We start from the raw sequence: 18,749 nt of genomic DNA on the forward strand, positions 1-18,749 counted from the left end.
CTCCGCAGCCCCTTCCCCATCCATCACCCCGACAACCTGCCAGCCCTGGACAAACCCCCAACCCACTAGGACCCTTCATTTTCAGCTCCCCCTCCGCCACACCCCCATTGTCCCCTTGCATCCTGCCCCCCACTATGTCAGCTCCCCTCCCCATTCACAGCTCCCATCTCCTTTCACTTACATCTTGCCAAGGCCCCCCTCAATCCCAGGGACACCCCCTTTTCTACTCCTGCTGCCCTGTTTCCTTCCCCCAGCCCTAGGCTCTCCCGGACACCTGGGTCCGTTCCTCGCTTGGCAGAGCTTGGCCTGGACCCCGGAAAGAGACGGGAGGAATGCGCGGAGGGTGCGGGGGGGGGTTGCTAGAAAAGATGGGGGGCTGGCTGGGGGACCAGCTTCAGGGAGTCTGAGAAGCCCCTCAACCCCCCTGCTTCCACAGTTTCGGCATGGGGGGGGGCGCCCCGAGAAATCGCCAGTGCCCCCACGCCAGGTCCCAGAGCCCCCCAGGGGTGGGGGAGAAAAGGTCACGACAGCTGCTCCGCTTTAGCTCTTTAATTAGGAACAATCTAATTAGAACAAGAATCAGGTCACTCAGAGCCAGCCAAGCCCAGGATGGGGGCCGGCGCCCCCTGGAGGGGAGAGGCCCCGTGCCCCATTCCCCGCCCCCCTGAGCCAGCCGGTCCCTGCCCTGGGGCCAGATGGGAGCCGGCGCCCCCTGGAGGGGGGAGGCCCCGTGCCCCGCCCCCCTGAGCCAGCCGGTCCCTGCCCTGGGGCCGGATGGGAGCCAGCGCCCCCTGGAGGGGGGAGGCCCCGTGCCCCATTCCCCGCCCCCCTGAGCCAGCCGGTCCCTGCCCTGGGGCCGGATGGGAGCCGGCGCCCCCTGGAGGGGGGAGGCCCCGTGCCCCGCCCCCCTGAGCCAGCCGGTCCCTGCCCTGGGGCCGGATGGGAGCCGGCGCCCCCTAGAGGGGAGAGGCCCCGTGCCCCATTCCCCGCCCCCCTGAGCCAGCCGGTCCCTGCCCTGGGGCCGGATGGGAGCTGGCGCCCCCTAGAGGCACAGGCCCCGTGCGCCCCGCTCAGGCCGGGGGGAGGAAGCTGTCCAGGCTGTAGACGCCCAGGCTGGGCGGCTGGTTCCGGATCCGGTGCCAGAGGTAGCGGGGCAGGCGCCGGAAGCCCGCCCCACAGGGGCAGCGGAAGCAGGGGGCGCCGGGGTGCCGCCCCCCATGGCGGCCCAGCGCCCGGCGCCCCTTCAGCGCCTCCCCGCAGGCGGCGCAGAGGAAGGCGGCGCCCTCCAGCTGCCGGAGCTGGTGCCGCAGGAGGTGGAGGAGGCCCCGGAAGGGCCGGCCGCAGCCGCAGCGCTGGCGCCCCGGCCCCCGGCGGTGGGAGCGGAGCTGGGCCGCCCGGCCGTAGCGCACCCCGCAGTCCGGGCACCAGAAGCGCCGGCGCCCGCGGGTGTCCGAGGGGCGCTCAGGCCCCCCGCTGCCAGGCTGGCCGGCCACCACCTCCTCCCGCCCGCCGGTGTCCGCCTCCAGCTCCACCACGATGAAGTCGTCCCCGGCCTGTGGTGCCACGCCCCCCGGCCAGGGCTCGGCTGCCAGCCCACTGCCCGGCGCGTACTCCAGCTCCAGCACCTGGGGCAGCTCGCCGGGGTGGGTGGGCACCAGGTGGAGGAGCAAGGGGGCCCGCGGAGAGGGGGGAAGTTTGAGCGGGCCCGGGGGGCGGCACTGTTGGTTGAGCGGCGGGAGGTAGCCCGTGAGCTGGAAAGCCGTGGGCTGAGCGTCTCCGGCCTCGTCGGGAAGCTCCCCCACCATCTGGCTGCCCCACGGGACGAGCCCCTGGGGGTCAGGGAGCAACGGGACCAGGCGGAGGGTCACCGCATCCACCGCCGTGCTGAGGCAGGGCTCGGCTTCCAGGAACAACGAGGGCGGGAGCTCCTCGGCCCGCAGAGGCATGGGGTGGAGGGGACTCACGCCAACTTGGCTTTCCAAGATGGCCGCTGGCTCCTCAGCTCCCACCACCACCGTCCGGAAAGAGTGGAGAGGGCTGGCGCCCACCAGGCTAGCCAAGATGGCCGCCTCCTCCTTGAGGTGCGCCGGTGGCGGGGGACTCCCACCAACCAGGCTCTCTAAGATGGCCGCTTGCTCCTCGGTATTGATGACCAGCGTCCTGAGAGGGCTCCCGTCAATCTGGCCATCCAAGATGGCTGCCTGCTCCTCAGTATTGATGACCAGTGTCCTGAGAGCGCTCCCGCCAACCTGGCTGTCCAAGATGGCCGCCTGAAACGCGCTCCCGCCAACCTGGCCATTCATTGGCTGCGGAGGAGTCATGACAACCTTGCCATCCAAGATGGTCGCCCGCCCCTCGTCCTCCACGCTCATTGGCTGGAGAGGACTCATGCCAACTGGCCTAGGCAGGCTGAACTCCCGGCCCAGAGTCGGTCTACGCTGCCGGGTCCCTTTGGGCCCTTCCGTGCCCTGCCCCTTGCTCGCTGTCCGGGCCTCGGGCATCTGACGCCCCTTCGGCTGCCCCACACGCCTCCCGGGGCGGGCCCCATCCTGCTGTTTCCTGAGGCCAGGCGAACCCTCCCAGCTGGCCGGGGGGCAGGGGATGTCCCCAGAACCCGCCGGGTTCTTCCCGACGTCCGGCGGCTGGTAGACGTAGGAAGTGAGGGAGCAAGGCCGGGATCCCCATCTCCACTGCACCCGGATGCCCGCCTGCGCCAGCTTGAGATGCCACTTGACGTGCCTGGTGAAGCGGGGCTGGTGGGAGAACCTCTTTCCGCACTCCGGGCAGCGCTGCTTCCTCCGGGGCAGGGAGTGGGGCAGGGCCGGCTTGCGCCGCCGGGCCAGCTCCTGGGCATGCTCCTGGGCATGCTGGAGGTAGTGCCATTCCTCCACGAAGACCTGGCAGCACTCCTGGCACTGGTAGGCCCCGAACGCCTGGGTCCCCGGGGCGGTGGCAGGCCCTGGGCGGAAGGGGACAATGATGTTCTCCAGAGGCAGGGATTTGGTGGCGAAGGGGGGAGCCAGCAGGTTTGGCGCCAGGGGCCGGGGTGGGCGCAAGGGGGGCAGGGAGGTGGGGGCGCTGGTCTCCCCGTCGTCATCGCTGCTGGAGGCTTCCAGGCCTTCCCACGAGAGGCAGTTCTTTGCGTTCTCCTGGGGGGATGAAATGGGGGTAAGTGGGCGGGGGGAGAGTACCCCCACGCCACTCCCTGTGATACAGCACCCCCTACCGCCATGCTGGGGAATCGGGGCCAGCCCTGACTGGGGGTCCCCCACCTCCTGCATCACAGCCCCCCTGTTGCTGCCAGGAGGCCAGTCCTGACTGCCGGGCGAGAGCCCCCCATCTCGCCCCCTGCAGTACATCAAGTTCTCTATGGACTCCCCCCAAAATGAACAGGAAGTGGAGTACAGTTCTGAGTCCAGACCGAAACTACCCTAAAATGACAGTCATCTATGTGAGGTTCATGCACTTCCTGTCTCAAACTGTTAAGCAGCTCCCCGCCCCCCCCGAGGCAGACGCGTCTCAGGGGTGGGTGAGGTGTCCTGAATAAACAGCCTCTGCCCCACCCCAGAGATGGCTGCATCTCCCGTCCGAGCCGGTGCACCGCTGCTCAGACACGAGCGCCGGGACGTACCAGCCGCAGCGGCAGCTCCTCCAACACGCCGTCTTCGATCACTTCAATTTCGGCCCCAACCTCCATTGCCGGCACCGGGTCCATGGCTGCCTGGAAGCGAAGCGGGGAACACAGTGAGTGGGTCGGCAGCAGCCGCCCTGACAGGACTTCACAAGCGCAGAGCAGCCTGCTGCTGCCGGTGCGGGCAGAGAGGAGAAACTGAGGCAGACAAGCGGGGATGTGCACAAGGTCGCACAAAGCATCTGTGGTGGAGTTGGGGACAGAACCCAGGAGTCCTGGCTCCCAGCCCCTCTGCTGCAACCACTAGACCGCACTCCCCTCCCAGAGCCAGGGAGAGAACTCAGGAGTCCTGCAAAGGCAGTGGAAATCAGACCTCAGTTTTCAGGGGGGCGGGGGGGGGGGGGAGAGAGTAAATTTCAGGCAACCTGGGAGAGGAGTGAGGTGTAGTGCATAGAGCAGGGGGAGGAGGGGGGCTGCTCAGGGCCTGTGCTACCAACCTGGGGGTACTTGCCTGGCCCAGGGGTGCAGCTACCCAGCCCAGGACCCGCTCCTAGCTGGATCCCAAACACCCCGTGGGAGGGGGAGCAGATCCCCACAGCCCCCTCCCCTGCCCCTGCCAGCCTGCTGGCCCGGAAGCTGCAGCCGGGGAGGGGGGCACAGGGGGATGCTGGGAAGTGTAGTCCCCCCCTTGCAGCTGTGGGCTTTAAATGGTCCAGAGCTAGGGAGTGGGAGGAGGGACAATATGGCCTGTTTTTGTCTGGTACAGAGAAGGGGTGGGGGGGCGCAGAGATGGCGGGGCGGGGGGGATGATGGACAGGGAGGTGGGTGTAGGAAGAGGGAAGGAGGGGTGGGGGGGTTGTGGGGAGGGGGGATGGAGATGGATGGAGTGGGGAGAGGAAGGGGGGGTGGGGGGGTTGTGGAGGGGGGATGGAGATGGATGGGGTGGGGAGAGGAAGGGGGGGTGGAGATGGATGGGGTGGGGGGAGGGGGTGGGGAGAGGAAGGGGGGGTGGAGATGGATGGGGTGGGGAGAGGAAGGGGGGGTGGGGGGGTTGTGGAGGGGGGAGGGGGTGGGGAGAGGAAGTGTTTGGGGGCCGGAGCCGGCCGTGGGGGGCCGGACGGGCAGGGAGGCGGCTGTAGAGGGGGGTCGGGGGTAGGTGCAGCGAGGGGGCGGCCGGAGCGGCCTGTGCGGGGGGCGCAGGGAGACACACGTGGGCGCGGACGGGCGGGCGCGGTGCAGGGACAGATCAGGAGCTGGGGGGGTCCATGGGGGTCCCGGGGGGGTGGGGATTGGGGGGTCCGGGGGGAGGCGGGGTCCCTGTTCGGGGTTTATTTGTCTCCGGGTAATTAGCGCCCCCCCAGCGCTGAGCGGCGGGGGAAACTGAGGCACCGGGAGCCGGGTCTGACCCGAGCCGCACCGTGCACCCGGACAGAACCCAGGCGTCCTGGCTCCGCCCCCTGGGTCCCGCCCCGCTCCCAGAGCCACGCGGAGAACCCAGGCGTCCCAGCTCCCTGCGCATGCGCACTAATGTATTTCCCCGTCTACACGTCTAGCCTCGTTCTGACTGGAGGCCACGCCCCTCAAGCGGGGTCTCGTCGGGCAATGCCGGCGCAGCGCGCATGTGCCCGCAGCGGCGCGCGCGGGCGCGAACCCGCCATTTTGGACACGCCCCTCCGCGCGCAGGCGCGTTCGGAAACAACGGTGGCCGAGCAGGTCCGTTCCAAGCCGGCGCCCAGATGCTCCATTCGCGCCGCCGGGCTTCCCCAGCAGCCCGTCCCGGCCGCCCCACGGTACCTCAGCCCCAGTGAGCCGCCCGGTATCCCTCCGCCGTTACCGGGGAGACAGCCCCGGCTTCTGCTCGCGGCACCAGCGCTCAGGTATCGCTCCGCGGGGCGGGGTAGATAGTGCCGGGCGACGCGTCACACTCCTGGTATCCCTCCGAGGGGCGGGCGGTGGGACGAGTTACCCAGGCCGGTATCCCTCCGCGCGTCGCTAGTTCGGGCTTCCCTTCCCCTAGGGATTATTTTTCCGCCGGGTATGTCGGTCTGCGGCCTCTTCCGCAGCCCGGTGACCCGCGCAGGGCATGTAGTCCCTACAGCTTCATAACCTAGGGAAGTATCCCTCCGCGGGCCGTGTGGCCCCCTGCGGCGAGGCCTCGCGCCGCCCTGTAGCCCTCCGCGGGCCGTGTGGCCCCTGCGACGAGGCCTCACACTCCTTTGCCCATCCTTGAATGGGCCTTATTGCTCTGGGGTGACAGGTCCGTCCCGTATCCCTCCGCAGTCCCTATAGTCCCTTGGGGCGACACCTCACCCCCCCCCCCGTATCCCTCCGCAGGCCGTATAGCCCTGGGGGTGACACCTCACTCTCCCCCCCGTATCCCTCCGCAGGCTCTATAGCCCCGGAGTGGCTCCTCATCTCCATCCTGTATCCCTCCGCAGGCCGTATGGCCCCGGGGGTAACCCATACCCCTGTATCTCTGGGCCGTATGGCCCTGGGGTGACTCCTCACCTCCATCCTGTATCCCTCCGCAGGCCGTATGGTCCCCGGGGTAACCCATACCCCTGTATCTCTGGGCCGTATGGCCCCGCGGTGACTCCTCACCTCCATCCTGTATCCCTCCGCAGGCCGTATGGCCCCGGGGGTAATCCCTACCCCTGTATCTCTGGGCCGTATGGCCCCGGGGTGACTCCTCACCTCCATCCTGTATCCCGCCGCAGGCCGTATGGCCCGGGGGGTAATCCCTACCCCTGTATCTCTGGGCCGTATGGGCCCGGGGTGACTCCTCACCTCCATCCCATATCCCGCCGCAGGCCGTATGGCCCCGGGGGTAACCCCTACCCTCGTATCTCTGGGCCGTATGGCCCCGGGGTGACTCCTCACCTCCATCCTGTATCCCTCCGCAGGCCGTATGGCCCCCGGGGTAACCCCTACCCCTGTATCTCTGGGCCGTATGGCCCCGCGGTGACTCCTCATCTCCATTCCATATCCCGCCGCAGGCCGTATGGCCCCGGGGGTAACCCCTACCCCTGTATCTCTGGGCCGTATGGCCCCGGGGTGACTCCTCACCTCCATCCTGTATCCCGCCGCAGGCCGTATGGCCCCGGGGGTAACCCCTACCCCTGTATCTCTGGGCCGTATGGCCCCGCGGTGACTCCTCATCTCCATTCCATATCCCGCCGCAGGCCGTATGGCCCCCGGGGTAACCCCTACCCCTGTATCTCTGGGCCGTATGGCCCCGCGGTGACTCCTCATCTCCATCCCATATCCCGCCGCAGGCCGTATGGCCGCCGGGGTAACCCCTACCCCTGTATCTCTGTGGGCCGTATGGCCCCTCGGTGACTCCTCACCTCCATTCCATATCCCGCCGCAGGCCGTATGGCCCCCGGGGTAACCCCTACCCCTGTATCTCTGGGCCGTATGGCCCCGCGGTGACTCCTCACCTCCATCCCATATCCCGCCGCAGGCCGTATGGCCCCGGGGGTAATCCCTACCCCTGTATCTCTGGGCCGTATGGCCCCGGGGTGACTCCTCACCTCCATCCTGTATCCCTCCGCAGGCCGTATGGCCCCGGGGGTAACCCCTACCCCCGTATCTCTGTGGGCCGTATGGGCCCGGGGGTGACGCCTCACACACCTTTATATCCCTCCATGGTCCATATAGCTCCCAGAATGACACCTCCCATCCCTCCTCTATTTCTCTGTGGGCCGTATAGCCCCAGACCTGATGCCCCCCCCACCCCCGTATCCGTCCGTGGGGCGTATAGCCCGGGGTGGGGGCACCTCCTGCCCCCGGATTCCCCTGCAGGCCATGTAACCCTGTTTGGCCGTATCGCTTCTCTGTATCCCTCCGCGGGGTATATAATCCCAGTGGCGCCCCCCTTGGGGTGGGGTCATAACCCTGGGGCCCAGAATCCCTCAGCTGAGCAGGACGTATCCCAGCAGCCTCCTGCCCCGTATCCATCCGCAGGGCTGATCCCCCCCGGGACTGATAACGCCCCAGTGCCTTAAGCAGCAGGCTCAATCTCCCTCCACCACATGGGCCAAATAGTCCCCCACATAGGTGCTGGGACTCGGGCTGCGGCTTGACGTGGTTTCCGTCATATCCAGCGTGGGCAGTTTGGTTCACCCTGGGCCCCATGCATCTCGTCGACTTTTCTCTATGGTATCCCGCCGCCACGCTGGCGAAGTAGTCCCACGGGCCCTCGGTTTTCTCTCGGGCATCCTCCCGCGGTGCAGGTTAAGTAGGTCCCTGCGGTGGTTTGATCCTCCACTGCCTGGGTAAATAGTCCCTGGGGGCTTCACCACCTCTCCGGTATCCCTGCGCCCGTCTGTGCTCGTGTTCTTCCGCCAGGCAGGGTAAATAGTGCAGGGAAAATAGGCCCTGTCTTCCCCATGGTGTCTCTGAGCCTTGCTGGTTAAATAACCCTGGTGCCCTTCCACCATGTCGAGTAAATGGGCCCTAGTGATCGTGTCTCTTCTGTGGTATCCCTCCGCAGTGGGGGGGAAATAGTTCCCAAAAGTGTGTCTCACACGCGTATATGTATCCATCTGCCATACCAGGGAAATAGTCCCTAGCGGCCTCTGCAATATAATCCTTCTCCACCTGTTCAGGGAAATAGTCCCTAGCGGCCTCTTTGTCTGGTATCCTTCCCCCACACTGGCCCTCCTCCCTTCTCTGGTATCCATCCGCCATGCCAAGGAATAGTGCCCAACAGTCTCTTCTCGGGGATATAACCCTCCACCATGCTGGGGAAATAGTCCCAAGGCGCTGAGCCCGTGCCCCGTGTCCCTCCGCCGCCGGCTGGGGTTGACGTGACTCTCGCCCCCCCGCAGGCGGCGGCCATGTCGGACTCCGGGCACAGCCAGCCCGGCCTGTACGGCCCCGACCGCCGGCGCCGCTGGAACCGCGACAAGGAGCTGGGCCCCCCGGGCGGCCCCCAGAGCCTGTCGGGGCCGGGCCGGGAGCGTGACTACGGCCCCTGGGACCGCGAGCGCCGGGTGAGTGACGGGGCGGGAGGGGGCTGCGGGGGGGGGAAGGGGCCGTGCGAGGACACCCCCCCCTCACCCCCTCCGATCTCTCCCCCAGGAGCCCGCAGAGGAGCCGGTCGGGTCCGTGATGCAGAAGACGCCCATCATCCTGGCCAAGCCGCCCGCTGAGAGGGTAAGACCCACATGGGAAGGGCGCTGCCCCCTAGGGCCTGTCACACCCACCCCCTGTGTGTGTGACCCCACCAACAGTGGGGATTGAACCCACCACCACCCGGGCCAGCCCACAGGGCTCTGCCGCTTCAGCTAAAGGAGCGGCTTCATCAGCCGGCAGCTGTAGTATAGCTGGTATCCTCCACATGAAGCGAAAGGCGTTCCTCTGTCAGCATGCAGCAGCAGTAGGCTATTAGCTACTACATAGAGCAGCCGCTTAGCAAGGGTGTCTCCCAACCGCCGCTTAACCATTTGCAGGGTATGTGAGTCCAGTAAGAGTAAATGAGCTGGGCAGACCTTGGTCAGGAGTCCTGGGTTCCACCCCAGCTCTGGGAGGGAAGTGGGGTCTAGTGGTTAGTGCAGGGTGGCGGGGGAGAGTTAGGACTCCTGGGTTCTGTCCTCAACTTGAGGAGAGGAGGGGAGGGGGGGGTCTCGACCACCCTCATTCTCCCCACAGTCCAAGCTGGCCCCTGCCCCAGCTCCGGTCCCACCTGCCACTGCCCCGCCTCCCATGGAGAAGCCCATCGTGCTGATGAAGTCGCGGGAGGAAGGCAAAGGCCCAGTGGGGGCGTCGGAGGGGGCTGCCCAGCTCCCCACAGCTGCTGCCAAGGGGGAGAAGGAGGGACAGCGCCCCACGCAACCCGTCTACCAGATCCAGAACCGGGGCATGGGATCCACTGCGTCTAGCAGCGCTATGGACCGTGAGTACCCGCTGTGGGGGTGGGGCTAGGAGGAGCAGGGGGTGGGGGGCGCTAGGAGGTTGGAGCCCCAGGGACATGGTTGTGGGAAGAGAAGCCAGTCCCCTTTAATATGCATGCGGTTACCAATGCATGCCACCAGAGGGCAGACAACCCCTCCCTATTGGGCCAGCCTCCAGGCAGCTGGTAGGTTTGGAGTTGGGGGGAGGGGGGGGTGGATTTGGGTCTGGGGGGGAAGAGCTGAGAGCCAGGACTCCTGGATTCTCTCCCCAGCTCTGGGAGTGGAGTGGGGTCGAGTGGTTAGAGCCGGGGGCTGGGCTATAGGACTCCTGGGTTCCGTCTCCAGTGGCTTAGAGCAGCACTGGGTGGGACGTCGCGTAGCTAAGCCCCCGGCTCGGGCTGTAAGACGCTCTGAGCCCGTCTCTTCGTCCCTCCCCCAGCCGTGGTGGGCCAGGCAAAGCTGCTGGCCCCGGAGAAGATGAAGCACAGCATCAAACTGGTGGACGATCAGATGAACTGGTGTGACAGCGCCATCGAGGTACCTGGCCCCGGGACGCCCCTCACCCCACATAGAGATCCTCCCAGCGACCCACTGCCCTCCCCAGCCCCTGCTAGTGAGGGCAGATCAGAGCCGGCGGCCCCTAGCGGAGAGAGGCCTCGTGCCCCATTCCCTGCACCCCCGAGCCAGCTAGACCCTGTCCTGGGGCTGGATGGGAGCTGGCGCCCCCTAGAGGGGAAAGGCCCCATTCCCCGCTCCCCTGAGCCAGCCGGTCCCTGCTTTTGTACTGCTGCTCCGCAGGACTCCTGGGTTCTAAGGGAGCCGGCTGTCGCTGAGCTCTCTCTCCTCGGCAGTACCTGCTGGACCAGACCGATGTGCTGGTGGTCGGGGTGCTGGGATTACAGGGCACCGGCAAATCCATGCTGATGTCTCTGCTGTCGGCTAACCAGCCTGAAGAAGATCAAAGGTACGCGGGTGGGAGGGGGCTTTGTGGGTGTTTCAGGGGGGTAGCAACTGGGGAGGGGGCATGCACGGGGTCTGGTGTGTTTGTGCAGGGATGGGCGTGAATGCTGAGTGGCTGGGGCAAGCGGGAAGTTGGGGTGGGATGGAGGGGGGGATGTGGGTGCTGGGGGGGCACCGGCAGTAGGGGTAGTGGCAAGTGTTTGGGGGGGGGGAAGGTGGGATACTGGGGGACAGTGGGGAGGTGGGATGTTGAGGGGGTGTCGGGTGGGGGATGGGCATCAAGAAGCAGGTCAAGGGGGCACATATTCTCCCCCCCATCCCTACTGACCCTTCCCGGTCCCCCCCACCCATCCCAGGGCCTACGTGTTCCGCACCCAGAGCCAGGAGATCAAGGAGCGCGGGGGGAACCAGACCAGCGGCATCGACTTCTTCATCACCCAGGAGCGCATCATCTTCCTCGACACCCAGGTCCCTGCCCCGCCCCCTTCCCCAGGGGGCACCCCCCTCACAACCACCCCTCTGGCGGCAATGGGCATGGAGATCCTGGCGCAATACTGCCTTTGGCCACCAGGGGGAAGCACCGCACGACGCCACCATCTGTGGCTGCTGGGCCCGCCGACGCTGGTCTGCGCCGGCCCAGCTTGGTCCCCTGGCGAGCTCGGCTCCCAGGACTGACACCTTGTGCCGGACGAGGCCCCCTGGGCCGGTAGCGGTAGGGGGTCTATGTGGCACATGGGTTGGCGGGGGCTGATTGGTGGCAGGGTGGGGATGGCTGGCTCTCTGGCTCTATAGCAATGGGGGATCTCTACGGGCTGGGGGTGGATTCCCCCATTGGCCAATGCAGGGTTACAGTGGGGTGATTCCCTCTGTGTGTGTGTGTGTGTGTGTGTGTGTGTGGCCCCCTGCTGGCGGGGACGAGCCCTGCTCCGTGTGTGGCCCCCTGTGATCACCTCGCACGGCTCTGGACAGTCGGACGCTGTAACTTTCTCTGCCCCATGTCCCCCTCCAGCCGATTCTCAGCCCTTCCATCCTGGACCATCTCATCAACAACGACCGCAAGCTGCCCCCCGAGTACAACCTGCCCCACACTTACGTGGAGATGCAGGTAGGCTACTGCCCCCCACCTCCCATCCGGCCCCAGGACGGGCACTAGCTGGCTCACTGGGACAAGGAATGGGGAACGGGGCCTTTCCCATCTATGGGGTGCTGGCTCCGATCCAGCCCCAGGGCCGGGGGCTGGCTGGCTCTGGGGGCCAGGAAACAGGACAGGGGGCCTTGCCCCTCTAGAGGGTGCTGGCTCTGATCCAGCCCCAGGGTGGGGGGTAATGGGATACACAGCTATGATTGGTTGCTACTATTTGGGGGGGGAGGGGGCATTCGCTTTGCTGGCTGGGTCCTGGGGGGAAACCCCACCCCAGAGACTCCTCCTTGGACAGCTGCTCTGCTCCCCGCAGTCCCTGCAGATCGCGGCCTTCCTCTTCACCGTCTGCCACGTGGTCATCGTGGTGCAGGACTGGTTCACCGACCTCAGTCTGTACAGGTGAGAAGGCCTCTAGCAGGATGGGGCATGGGGCCCTTCCTCTCCGGGGGGCGCTGGCTCCCATCCAGCCTCAGGGCTGGGACTGGCTGGTGGGAGGGGGCAGGGGCAGGAAATAGGGCGTGGGATCTTTCCCCTCTAGGGGGCGCCGGCTCTGATCTAGCACCATGGCTGGGACTGGCTGGCTCTGGAGGGCAGGGAATGGGACACGGAGTCTTTCCCCCTGGGGGGCACTGGCTTCCATCCAGCCCCAGGGCTGGGACTGGCTGGCTTGGGGTGGGGGATGGGAATGGGGCACTGGGTGTTTCCCCTCTAGGGGGCACTGGCTCTGATCTGGCCCCAGGCTGTTTCAGGGTATGGGCTCTGGGCCCCTCTCGCTCAGCAATTCATGTGTGACTCAAGTTTGCCAGGTCTCAGCCCCATTCCCAGCAGGGACAGGGACCCAGGGCCCCCCAGCTCCCCACTAACCACAGCTCCCTGTGTCCCCACGGCAGGTTCCTGCAGACGGCCGAGATGGTGAAACCCTCCACGCCCTCCCCCAGCCACGAGTCCACCGGCTCCTCGGGCGCTGACGAGGGCACGGAGTACTATCCCCACGTCGGTGAGCAGCCGCTGCCCCCTGCAGCATGGCGCCCCCCAGCGCCAGCCTGGGGCATTGGGGCCCGCCCTGACTGCCAGGGGAGAGACCCCCACCCCGCCCTCAGCAGCACAGCGCCCCCCAGCGCCAGCCTGGGGCATTGGGGCCCGCCCTGACTGCCAGGGGAGAGACCCCCACCCCGCCCCAAGCAGCACGGTGCCCCCCAGCGCCAGCCTGGGGCATCTGGGCCCGCCCTGACTGCCAGGGGAGAGACCCCCACCCCGCCCCCAGCAGCACGGCGCCCCCCAGCGCCAGCCTGGGGCATCTGGGCCCGCCCTGACTGCCAGGGGAGAGACCCCCACCCTGCCCCTGCAGCACGGCGCCCCCCAGCGCCAGCCTGGGGCATCTGGGCCCGCCCTCACTGCCAGGGGAGAGACCCCCACCCCGCCCCCTGCAGCTCAGTGCCGGGTCATCAGGGCCAGCTTTGACTGCCAAGGGAGAGCCCCTACCCTGCTCACATAGCACAGCGCCCCCTAGTGCTCCCTTGGTGAATGGGGCCAGGTTATTCTAGCAGGTGTTGGTCTGTGCAGTCATGTCCAGGCTGAATGTCCTCTTCCCCCCTGCCCCCCCCCCACCCCCCGGCGTCTCTGCCCCTCGCTTCAGTTTTTCTGCAGAACAAGGCCAAGCGGGAGAATTTCTGTCCCCGGAACCTGAAGCAGATGCACGTGGTTATCGATAAAATCATGATGCACTCGCACCTGAAATACAAGGGTAAGCCTTCCCCGCTAGCTCCCCCTGCGTGGGGTGAACGTGGCCCCGGACACCTGGGTTCCAGGACGCAGAGCTAATGGCCCAGTCCCTGCAGGGGAAAGTGCGGGGGGATTTGGAATGACCAGGAATGGCTGGAAGCTTGGGTGTGATTCTCACCTCAAAAGTAACACAGCGCCCCCTAGTGCCGCACTGGGGCTTTGGGGTCAGCCCTGACTGCCAGGGGAGAGCACCCCTCCCGCTCGCTGCAGCACAGCACCCCCTAGTGCCGCACTGGGGCCAGCTGGCACGTGTCTCTGTCTCTCAGGCACTCTCTCCATGCTGGAGTGTAACATCTTCCCTGGCCTGCCCTACGACTACCTGGACACGGAGGTGAATCTCTTCCTGCTGCCGTTCGCGGACAGTGACGCCGACGACACTTTCCCCAGAGCAGGTGGGGAGTTGGGATCCTGCCCCCAGAGCCCTCCTACCCTGCCGTTCCTCCGTGCCCCACTAGGTGGAACTGTGTGGGCTGGGGAGCAGGCGTCTGCAGTCCTGGGGCACGGCCTCTAGGGCGGCGCTGTCCTATGCCCCCTTGTGGTCCCTGACTGCGGTGCCTAGGGCAGTGCCCCCCTCTGACTCCCTGCGGTCCTCGGGGCAGCCCTATTCTCATTCTCTTCCCCCCTTGTTCTTGCAGCTCCTGGGGGCGGCCCCCTCTTCTCCCTGCTGCCCGGGTACAAGGGGCACCCCAGCTTCCAGTCGCTCGTGGCCAGGCTGCGCAGCCAGATCATGTCTATGGCGCGGCCCCAGCTCTCCCACACCATCCTGACGGAGAAGAACTGGTGAGGGGCCAGATACAGCCGAGGGAGCAGGGGATTGTGGGTAGGCAGGTTGGGTAGGAGATTATGGGGCACAGGATTATGGGTAGGGGAGGGGGTGCGCCCCTGGCAGTCAGTGCCAGCCCTGATGCCCCAGGGTGGTGCTAGGGGGCGCTGTGCTGCAGGGGGCGGGGTGGGGGCTGTCCCCTGGCAGGGAGGACTGGTCCCGATGCCCCAGGGTGACACTAGGGGGCGCTGTGCTGCAGGGGGTGGGGTGGGGGCTCTCCCCAGGCCATCGGCGCTGACCCATATGCTGTGCACCCCCCGCAGGTTCCACTACGCGGCCCGGATCTGGGACGGGGTGAAGAAATCCTCAGCACTCTCGGAGTACAGCCGCCTGCTGGCCTGAGCGACTGCCGCCCAAGGAGCCACCGCGCTGGGGGGCTGCACCGGGGCCCCCGCCCTCTGCCTCCTGGGGCAGAAGGGGCCTGCTGGGCAGCCCGGGAGGTGCTGTTTGGTCGCTGGCCCCAGGCAGGGTGCGGGAGAGTCCGGGCGGGACACCCCTCCCAGGCCACCATCCCACTCCCAGAGGGCACCTGGGGCAGAGCCGTCCTGACCCCCCCCCAAGCCATCGGAGCTCCCCCAGCCAGAAAGGGGTACTTGGTGGTGGGGAGCCCTCGCCTCTCCCAGCCTGCCCGGGGCTGAGAATGCACCTGCTACGATGCCACAGGGCAAGATCGGGGCAGGGGTGAACCATAGGGCAGGGCCACAGGCCTGAACCAGTGCCCCATGGAGCTGAGCCCTTCATCTCCTCTTCCCCTGCTTCCTTCCTTCCTCCCTCTTTTTCTCTCCTTCCCTCCTCCCTCCTTCCATCTGTCCTTCCCTCCCCCCTCCCTCCTTCCTTCTGTCCTCCCCCCCTCCTTCCTTCCTTCTGTCCTCCCCCCCACCTTCATCTGTCCTTCCCTCCCTCCTTCTTTCCTTCTGTCCTTCCCCCCCCATCTTCATCTCCTTCCCTCCCTCCCTCCCTGTGTCTCATCCACACCAGCCTCAAGGAAGAATCTCTTTCCCCTCCGCCCATTCACGCCCCCTTCTTTGTCCTTCCCACTGTCCCTGCCGCATGTGAAGCTCTGACCCCATATCGGGGTCCCCCCATAATGGCCATAGGGTCTCCCCACACTGTGCCCCACCCCCACGACTCCTGCTAATAAAGAGGGCTTCAAGCTGGGCACTGACTGTGTGGTGGATTTTTTTTAACACCTGGAGAAGGGGCTGGATTCGGGCAGAGCGTCTCGTGCAGACCCCCTCTCCCCCGCATTCCGACCAACGGGCCCATCCACCCGGTATCGCACCCGTGAAACACGGGCCTGTCTACCCGGTGTCGGGCACCTGCCATGTGTCAGACCAACGGGCCCGTCCACACTGGTAGTGGGTTGAGGGGGCTCAGGTTAGGCCTTTGTGGAAAGATTGTGAAGTCAGCACTGTGTTCCCTCTCAAAGACAGGGACAGAACCCAGGAGTCCTGGCTTCCGGCCCCCCGCCCCGCCCTAACCACTGGAACCCCACTCCCCTCCCAGAGCCAGGGATGGAACCCAGGAGTCCTGGCTCCCATTTTCTACCCCACCATCATAAAATAAGTTTAATTTAAAGTTCGTTTTTAATCAACCACCTGCAAAACAATCCCACGTTTTGCTGAACCGTACCCTGATTGCACCAAAGCGAGGCTGATCCCAGACCAGGGGTGCTGAGCTCCCACAATCCTCCACTGGGAGCCGCAAGGCTCCCCCTGCAGGGCCCCAAAATAGCACCACAGCCCGTGGCCTCCCGTTTCCCCCCACCACGGTGGGAGACGGCAAGGACCAGGTGCCCCTCGGGACAAGTCTGGAGAGCCTGTGGGTCCCATGGAGGCCAGTGGGTCACATGCTGCTCTGATACCCGCTGACTTCCCAGCCGGTGTCCATCAGCCCAACACCGACCTCTTCCCACTGAGGAGCCGGCTCCGAAATCTCTGCCATGGCTGGCAGACTGAGCTCAGTGCTGCGGCCAAGATCCCCGCCGCCCCTCCTTCAAACGTCCGTCTCGAAGGCCTTGATGAGGACACTGTGGGCATCCCTGGCGACTTCGTCGACGAAGCTGCGGAGCATGTAATAGGTGGTTGCGAAGGAGATCCCCCCGGCCACCATGGACCCAAACACTGGCACCGTGCTGGCCAGGTACTCTATGAACATCAGCGCTCCTCCTCCGGCTTTGGTCAGCAACTTCAGCACCAGGTCCCTGGAGATCTCCCTGGCCAGAGGCGACTTGATGGCCTCTTTGATGTCCTCCACGGGTTTGCCCACCTTCTCGGCCAGCTTGCAGAGCGACTCGTCGTCCAAGCCGAAGGTCTGGCGGTATTCAGAGAGGGTTTTGATCAGGATGGTGACGTCGCAGGCCACCGAGAGCCCCGGGATGGGGACAGCGGCCACGCTGCAGGAGATGGTGGCCAGCTTCCAGATCTGCCTCTGCATGGCTTCCTTCTTCCTCTGCAGGATGCCCAGCGAAATGTTGGGCAAAGCCAGGAGGAACGTGTGTCTCTTGTGGCCAGGCAGCTCCTTCGCCAAGGTTTCCTCCAGCGCCAGGAAGTCGTAGCTGCCCAGCTCCCAGCTGGAGAGGAGGAAGACGGTTGGGGAAGCCACCCCTTCAGCCAGCAGCCGCCGGCAGCAGTCGTCCCGGATCTGCGTTAGGACCCCCTGCTCGCTGTAGCTCGCTGGCCGCCTTCTTCTGGCCGCGTCCAGGTCGGCGTCCACCTTGGAGCGCACGAAGTAGAAGCGCTTGCCCATGGCCTGGATCTCCCGCGCCAGCTGGGCGTGGTTGGCTCGGAAGCGCTCGGAGGCGATGAGGATGAAGAAATCGTAGCGGGGGAAGCCCACCCGCTCCAGGTAGGTGTGGGACTGGAACTCCGGGGTGCCGATGCCCGGCAGGTCCCACAGCGTCACGTTGGGGTGCGTGGGGTGGGGGTACGGGGTCGGCTCCGTGGTGGTCTCCACCACCCCCGTGGCGGCCGCTCCCTCGTCATCGTCCTGCAGGCCGCGGATGGCGTTGACGAAGGAGGATTTGCCGGAGCCAGACTCCCCGGTCACGGCAATGTCCAGCCGGGCGTTCTCCAAGGCCTCCAGGCTCTCCAGGATCTTCGAGGCGGCTTCGTCCAACCGGCCCCCTTCCAGGGCGTCCCTGATCTCTGCGATGTCCTCGTCGGTGATGATGTCATACTCCTCCGTGAAGTCGCTCTCGGGGGGGGTCTGGTCAGCCATGGGGCTTGGGAGAGCGCTGGGGGGGTAAGGGAGGGCAGAGAGATGCAGAAGCGGGGGTTAATGTAGGGAAACAGGACACGGGGCCTTTCCCCTCTAGGGGACGCCGGCTCCCATCTGGCCCCAGGGTGGGGACTGGCTGGCCCAGGGGGGCAGGGAATGGGGCATGGGGGCCTTTCCGCTCTAGGGGTTGCCGGCCCTGTTCCAGCCCAGGGCAGGGGACTGCCTGGCTCAGGGGGGCAGGGAATGAGTTCCCTCCTTCCATGGGGGAGTTGGGGTAGGCAAAAGCCAGGAGCCCAGCCCAGGGCACTGCTGGGGTGCGGTCTTCACCTGCCCCCACCCACATCGTCAACGCACGTCTCCTCAAGTTTGCCCCCACCCCTGGGGGGTTAGGCAGAAAAGGAGGAGGCTTCCCCAGTTTGCACATGCATCCGCCCCCACCCCCCCCGGCCAGTCTGGGTCGGTCGCTCACCAGCCCCGTGGGGCACAGCCTGGGTCCCCCGGGCACAGCCCCATTTGGGGTGGTGGAAGGATGGATGCGGGGGGGTTCCCCATCCTGCTCTGATTCAGTCTGTCCTCATCTCTCCATCTGCCCCCCCGGCTCCCCCTCTGTCTGCCCCCCTGATTCCACCCCCAGCTCTCCCCTCCCTCTGCTCCCCATTCCGACCCCTTTCCCCCCTGCTTCCCCCCCCCATTCTTCTCCTTCTGCCCCCAGGCTCCCCCTCTGTCTGCCCCCCTGATTCCACCCCCGGCTCCCCCCTCCCTCTGCTCCCCATTCCGACCCCTTTACCCCCTGCTTCTCCCCCCCCATTCTTCTCCCTCTGCCCCCAGGCTCCCCCTCTGTCTGCCCCCCTGACTCCCCCCCCGGCTCCCCCTTCGTCTTCTACCGACCCTCCCTCCCCCTCTCTGGCAGCTTCCCACCCGCCCTGTTTGCTTCGCCCCCCCATCCCCCGTGTTTCCTTCCATCTCCCCCACCCCCCCGTCCCTTCTTCCTTCCCCGTCCGTCCGTCCGTCCGTCTGCTCCCCGCCCCCCCAGTTGTCTGTCCGTCCGTCCCTGCTTCCTTCCCCGCCTGTTTGTCTGCCAGCCCCCCTTCCCCGTGGTTACCTCCCGAGTGGGGCCAGATCTGTCCTTGTCCCCCGCTGGCTGGAGGGTTTCACTTTCGTTTCCCGTGTGTGTGTGTGTGTGTGTGTGTGTCCCTGCCGCCCCCTGCTGGAAGGAAGGAGCCCTGCTCTCTGTGTGTGTGTGTGTGTGTGTGTGTGTGAGATTGCACACACGCCCCACCCCTGCTGGAAGGAATT

General features: G+C 66.3%; 3 protein-coding genes across 9 annotated transcripts; 1 reads left to right on the forward strand and 2 right to left on the reverse strand.

Annotated features, from left to right (window-relative positions):
- Positions 1-947: 947 nt before the first annotated feature.
- LOC119564184 lies at positions 948-5,884 on the reverse strand. 3 transcript variants are annotated; one of them, XM_037883268.2, is made up of 3 exons: positions 5,426-5,884; positions 3,632-3,721; positions 948-3,149 (listed from the first exon to the last, which is right to left on the reverse strand). In XM_037883268.2, exons 2-3 carry the CDS (start codon positions 3,713-3,715, stop codon positions 1,071-1,073), a joined length of 2,163 nt encoding a protein of 720 aa, XP_037739196.1. In that variant the 5' UTR covers positions 3,716-3,721; positions 5,426-5,884; the 3' UTR covers positions 948-1,070. The 3 variants fall into 3 exon arrangements, with proteins under 3 accessions (XP_037739196.1, XP_043391135.1, XP_043391134.1); XM_043535200.1 differs by lacking the exon at positions 5,426-5,884 and adding an exon at positions 4,143-4,407; XM_043535199.1 differs by lacking the exon at positions 5,426-5,884 and adding an exon at positions 4,129-4,407.
- Positions 5,230-15,392, forward strand: SMG9 (SMG9 nonsense mediated mRNA decay factor). Of its 4 annotated transcripts, none has more exons than XM_037883275.2 (14): positions 5,230-5,508; positions 8,464-8,628; positions 8,717-8,791; positions 9,287-9,530; positions 9,968-10,065; positions 10,380-10,492; positions 10,845-10,956; positions 11,498-11,593; positions 11,943-12,028; positions 12,520-12,626; positions 13,266-13,373; positions 13,678-13,803; positions 14,047-14,191; positions 14,498-15,392. In XM_037883275.2, exons 2-14 carry the CDS (start codon positions 8,473-8,475, stop codon positions 14,574-14,576), a joined length of 1,545 nt encoding a protein of 514 aa, XP_037739203.1. In that variant the 5' UTR covers positions 5,230-5,508; positions 8,464-8,472; the 3' UTR covers positions 14,577-15,392. The 4 variants fall into 4 exon arrangements, with proteins under 4 accessions (XP_037739203.1, XP_043391136.1, XP_043391137.1 ...); XM_043535201.1 differs by lacking the exon at positions 5,230-5,508 and adding an exon at positions 5,724-5,742; XM_043535202.1 differs by lacking the exons at positions 5,230-5,508; positions 13,678-13,803 and adding an exon at positions 7,656-7,867.
- Positions 15,393-15,801: 409 nt separating this feature from the next.
- IRGC (immunity related GTPase cinema) lies at positions 15,802-18,682 on the reverse strand. 2 transcript variants are annotated; one of them, XM_007054696.4, is made up of 2 exons: positions 18,556-18,682; positions 15,802-17,469 (listed from the first exon to the last, which is right to left on the reverse strand). In XM_007054696.4, exon 2 carries the CDS (start codon positions 17,451-17,453, stop codon positions 16,230-16,232), a length of 1,224 nt encoding a protein of 407 aa, XP_007054758.2. In that variant the 5' UTR covers positions 17,454-17,469; positions 18,556-18,682; the 3' UTR covers positions 15,802-16,229. The 2 variants fall into 2 exon arrangements, with proteins under 2 accessions (XP_007054758.2, XP_027690740.2); XM_027834939.3 differs by lacking the exon at positions 18,556-18,682 and adding an exon at positions 17,923-18,056.
- Between the last annotated feature and the right edge of the window lie 67 nt (positions 18,683-18,749).

This window comes from Chelonia mydas, chromosome 24 (genome assembly GCF_015237465.2).
Source record: "Chelonia mydas isolate rCheMyd1 chromosome 24, rCheMyd1.pri.v2, whole genome shotgun sequence".
NCBI lineage: Eukaryota > Metazoa > Chordata > Testudines > Cheloniidae > Chelonia > Chelonia mydas.

What these genes read in the sequence shown, in the direction of transcription:
- SMG9 (XM_037883275.2), top strand. Translation starts at nt 8,473, where the DNA reads ATGTCGGACTCCGGGCACAGCCAGCCCGGCCTGTACGGCCCCGACCGC. An exon ending in CCTGGGACCGCGAGCGCCGG is followed by an intron (nt 8,629 to 8,716) that starts GTGAGTGACGGG and finishes TCTCTCCCCCAG; the next exon opens with GAGCCCGCAGAGGAGCCGGT. An exon ending in TCATCTTCCTCGACACCCAG is followed by an intron (nt 10,957 to 11,497) that starts GTCCCTGCCCCG and finishes GTCCCCCTCCAG; the next exon opens with CCGATTCTCAGCCCTTCCAT.
- IRGC (XM_027834939.3), bottom strand. Translation starts at nt 18,005, where the DNA reads ATGGGGAACCCCCCCGCATCCATCCTTCCACCACCCCAAATGGGGCTG. An exon ending in GGCTGTGCCCCACGGGGCTG is followed by an intron (nt 17,470 to 17,922) that starts GTGAGCGACCGA and finishes TTACCCCCCCAG; the next exon opens with CGCTCTCCCAAGCCCCATGG.
- LOC119564184 (XM_037883268.2), bottom strand. Translation starts at nt 3,715, where the DNA reads ATGGACCCGGTGCCGGCAATGGAGGTTGGGGCCGAAATTGAAGTGATC. An exon ending in AGGAGCTGCCGCTGCGGCTG is followed by an intron (nt 3,150 to 3,631) that starts GTACGTCCCGGC and finishes TCATCCCCCCAG; the next exon opens with GAGAACGCAAAGAACTGCCT.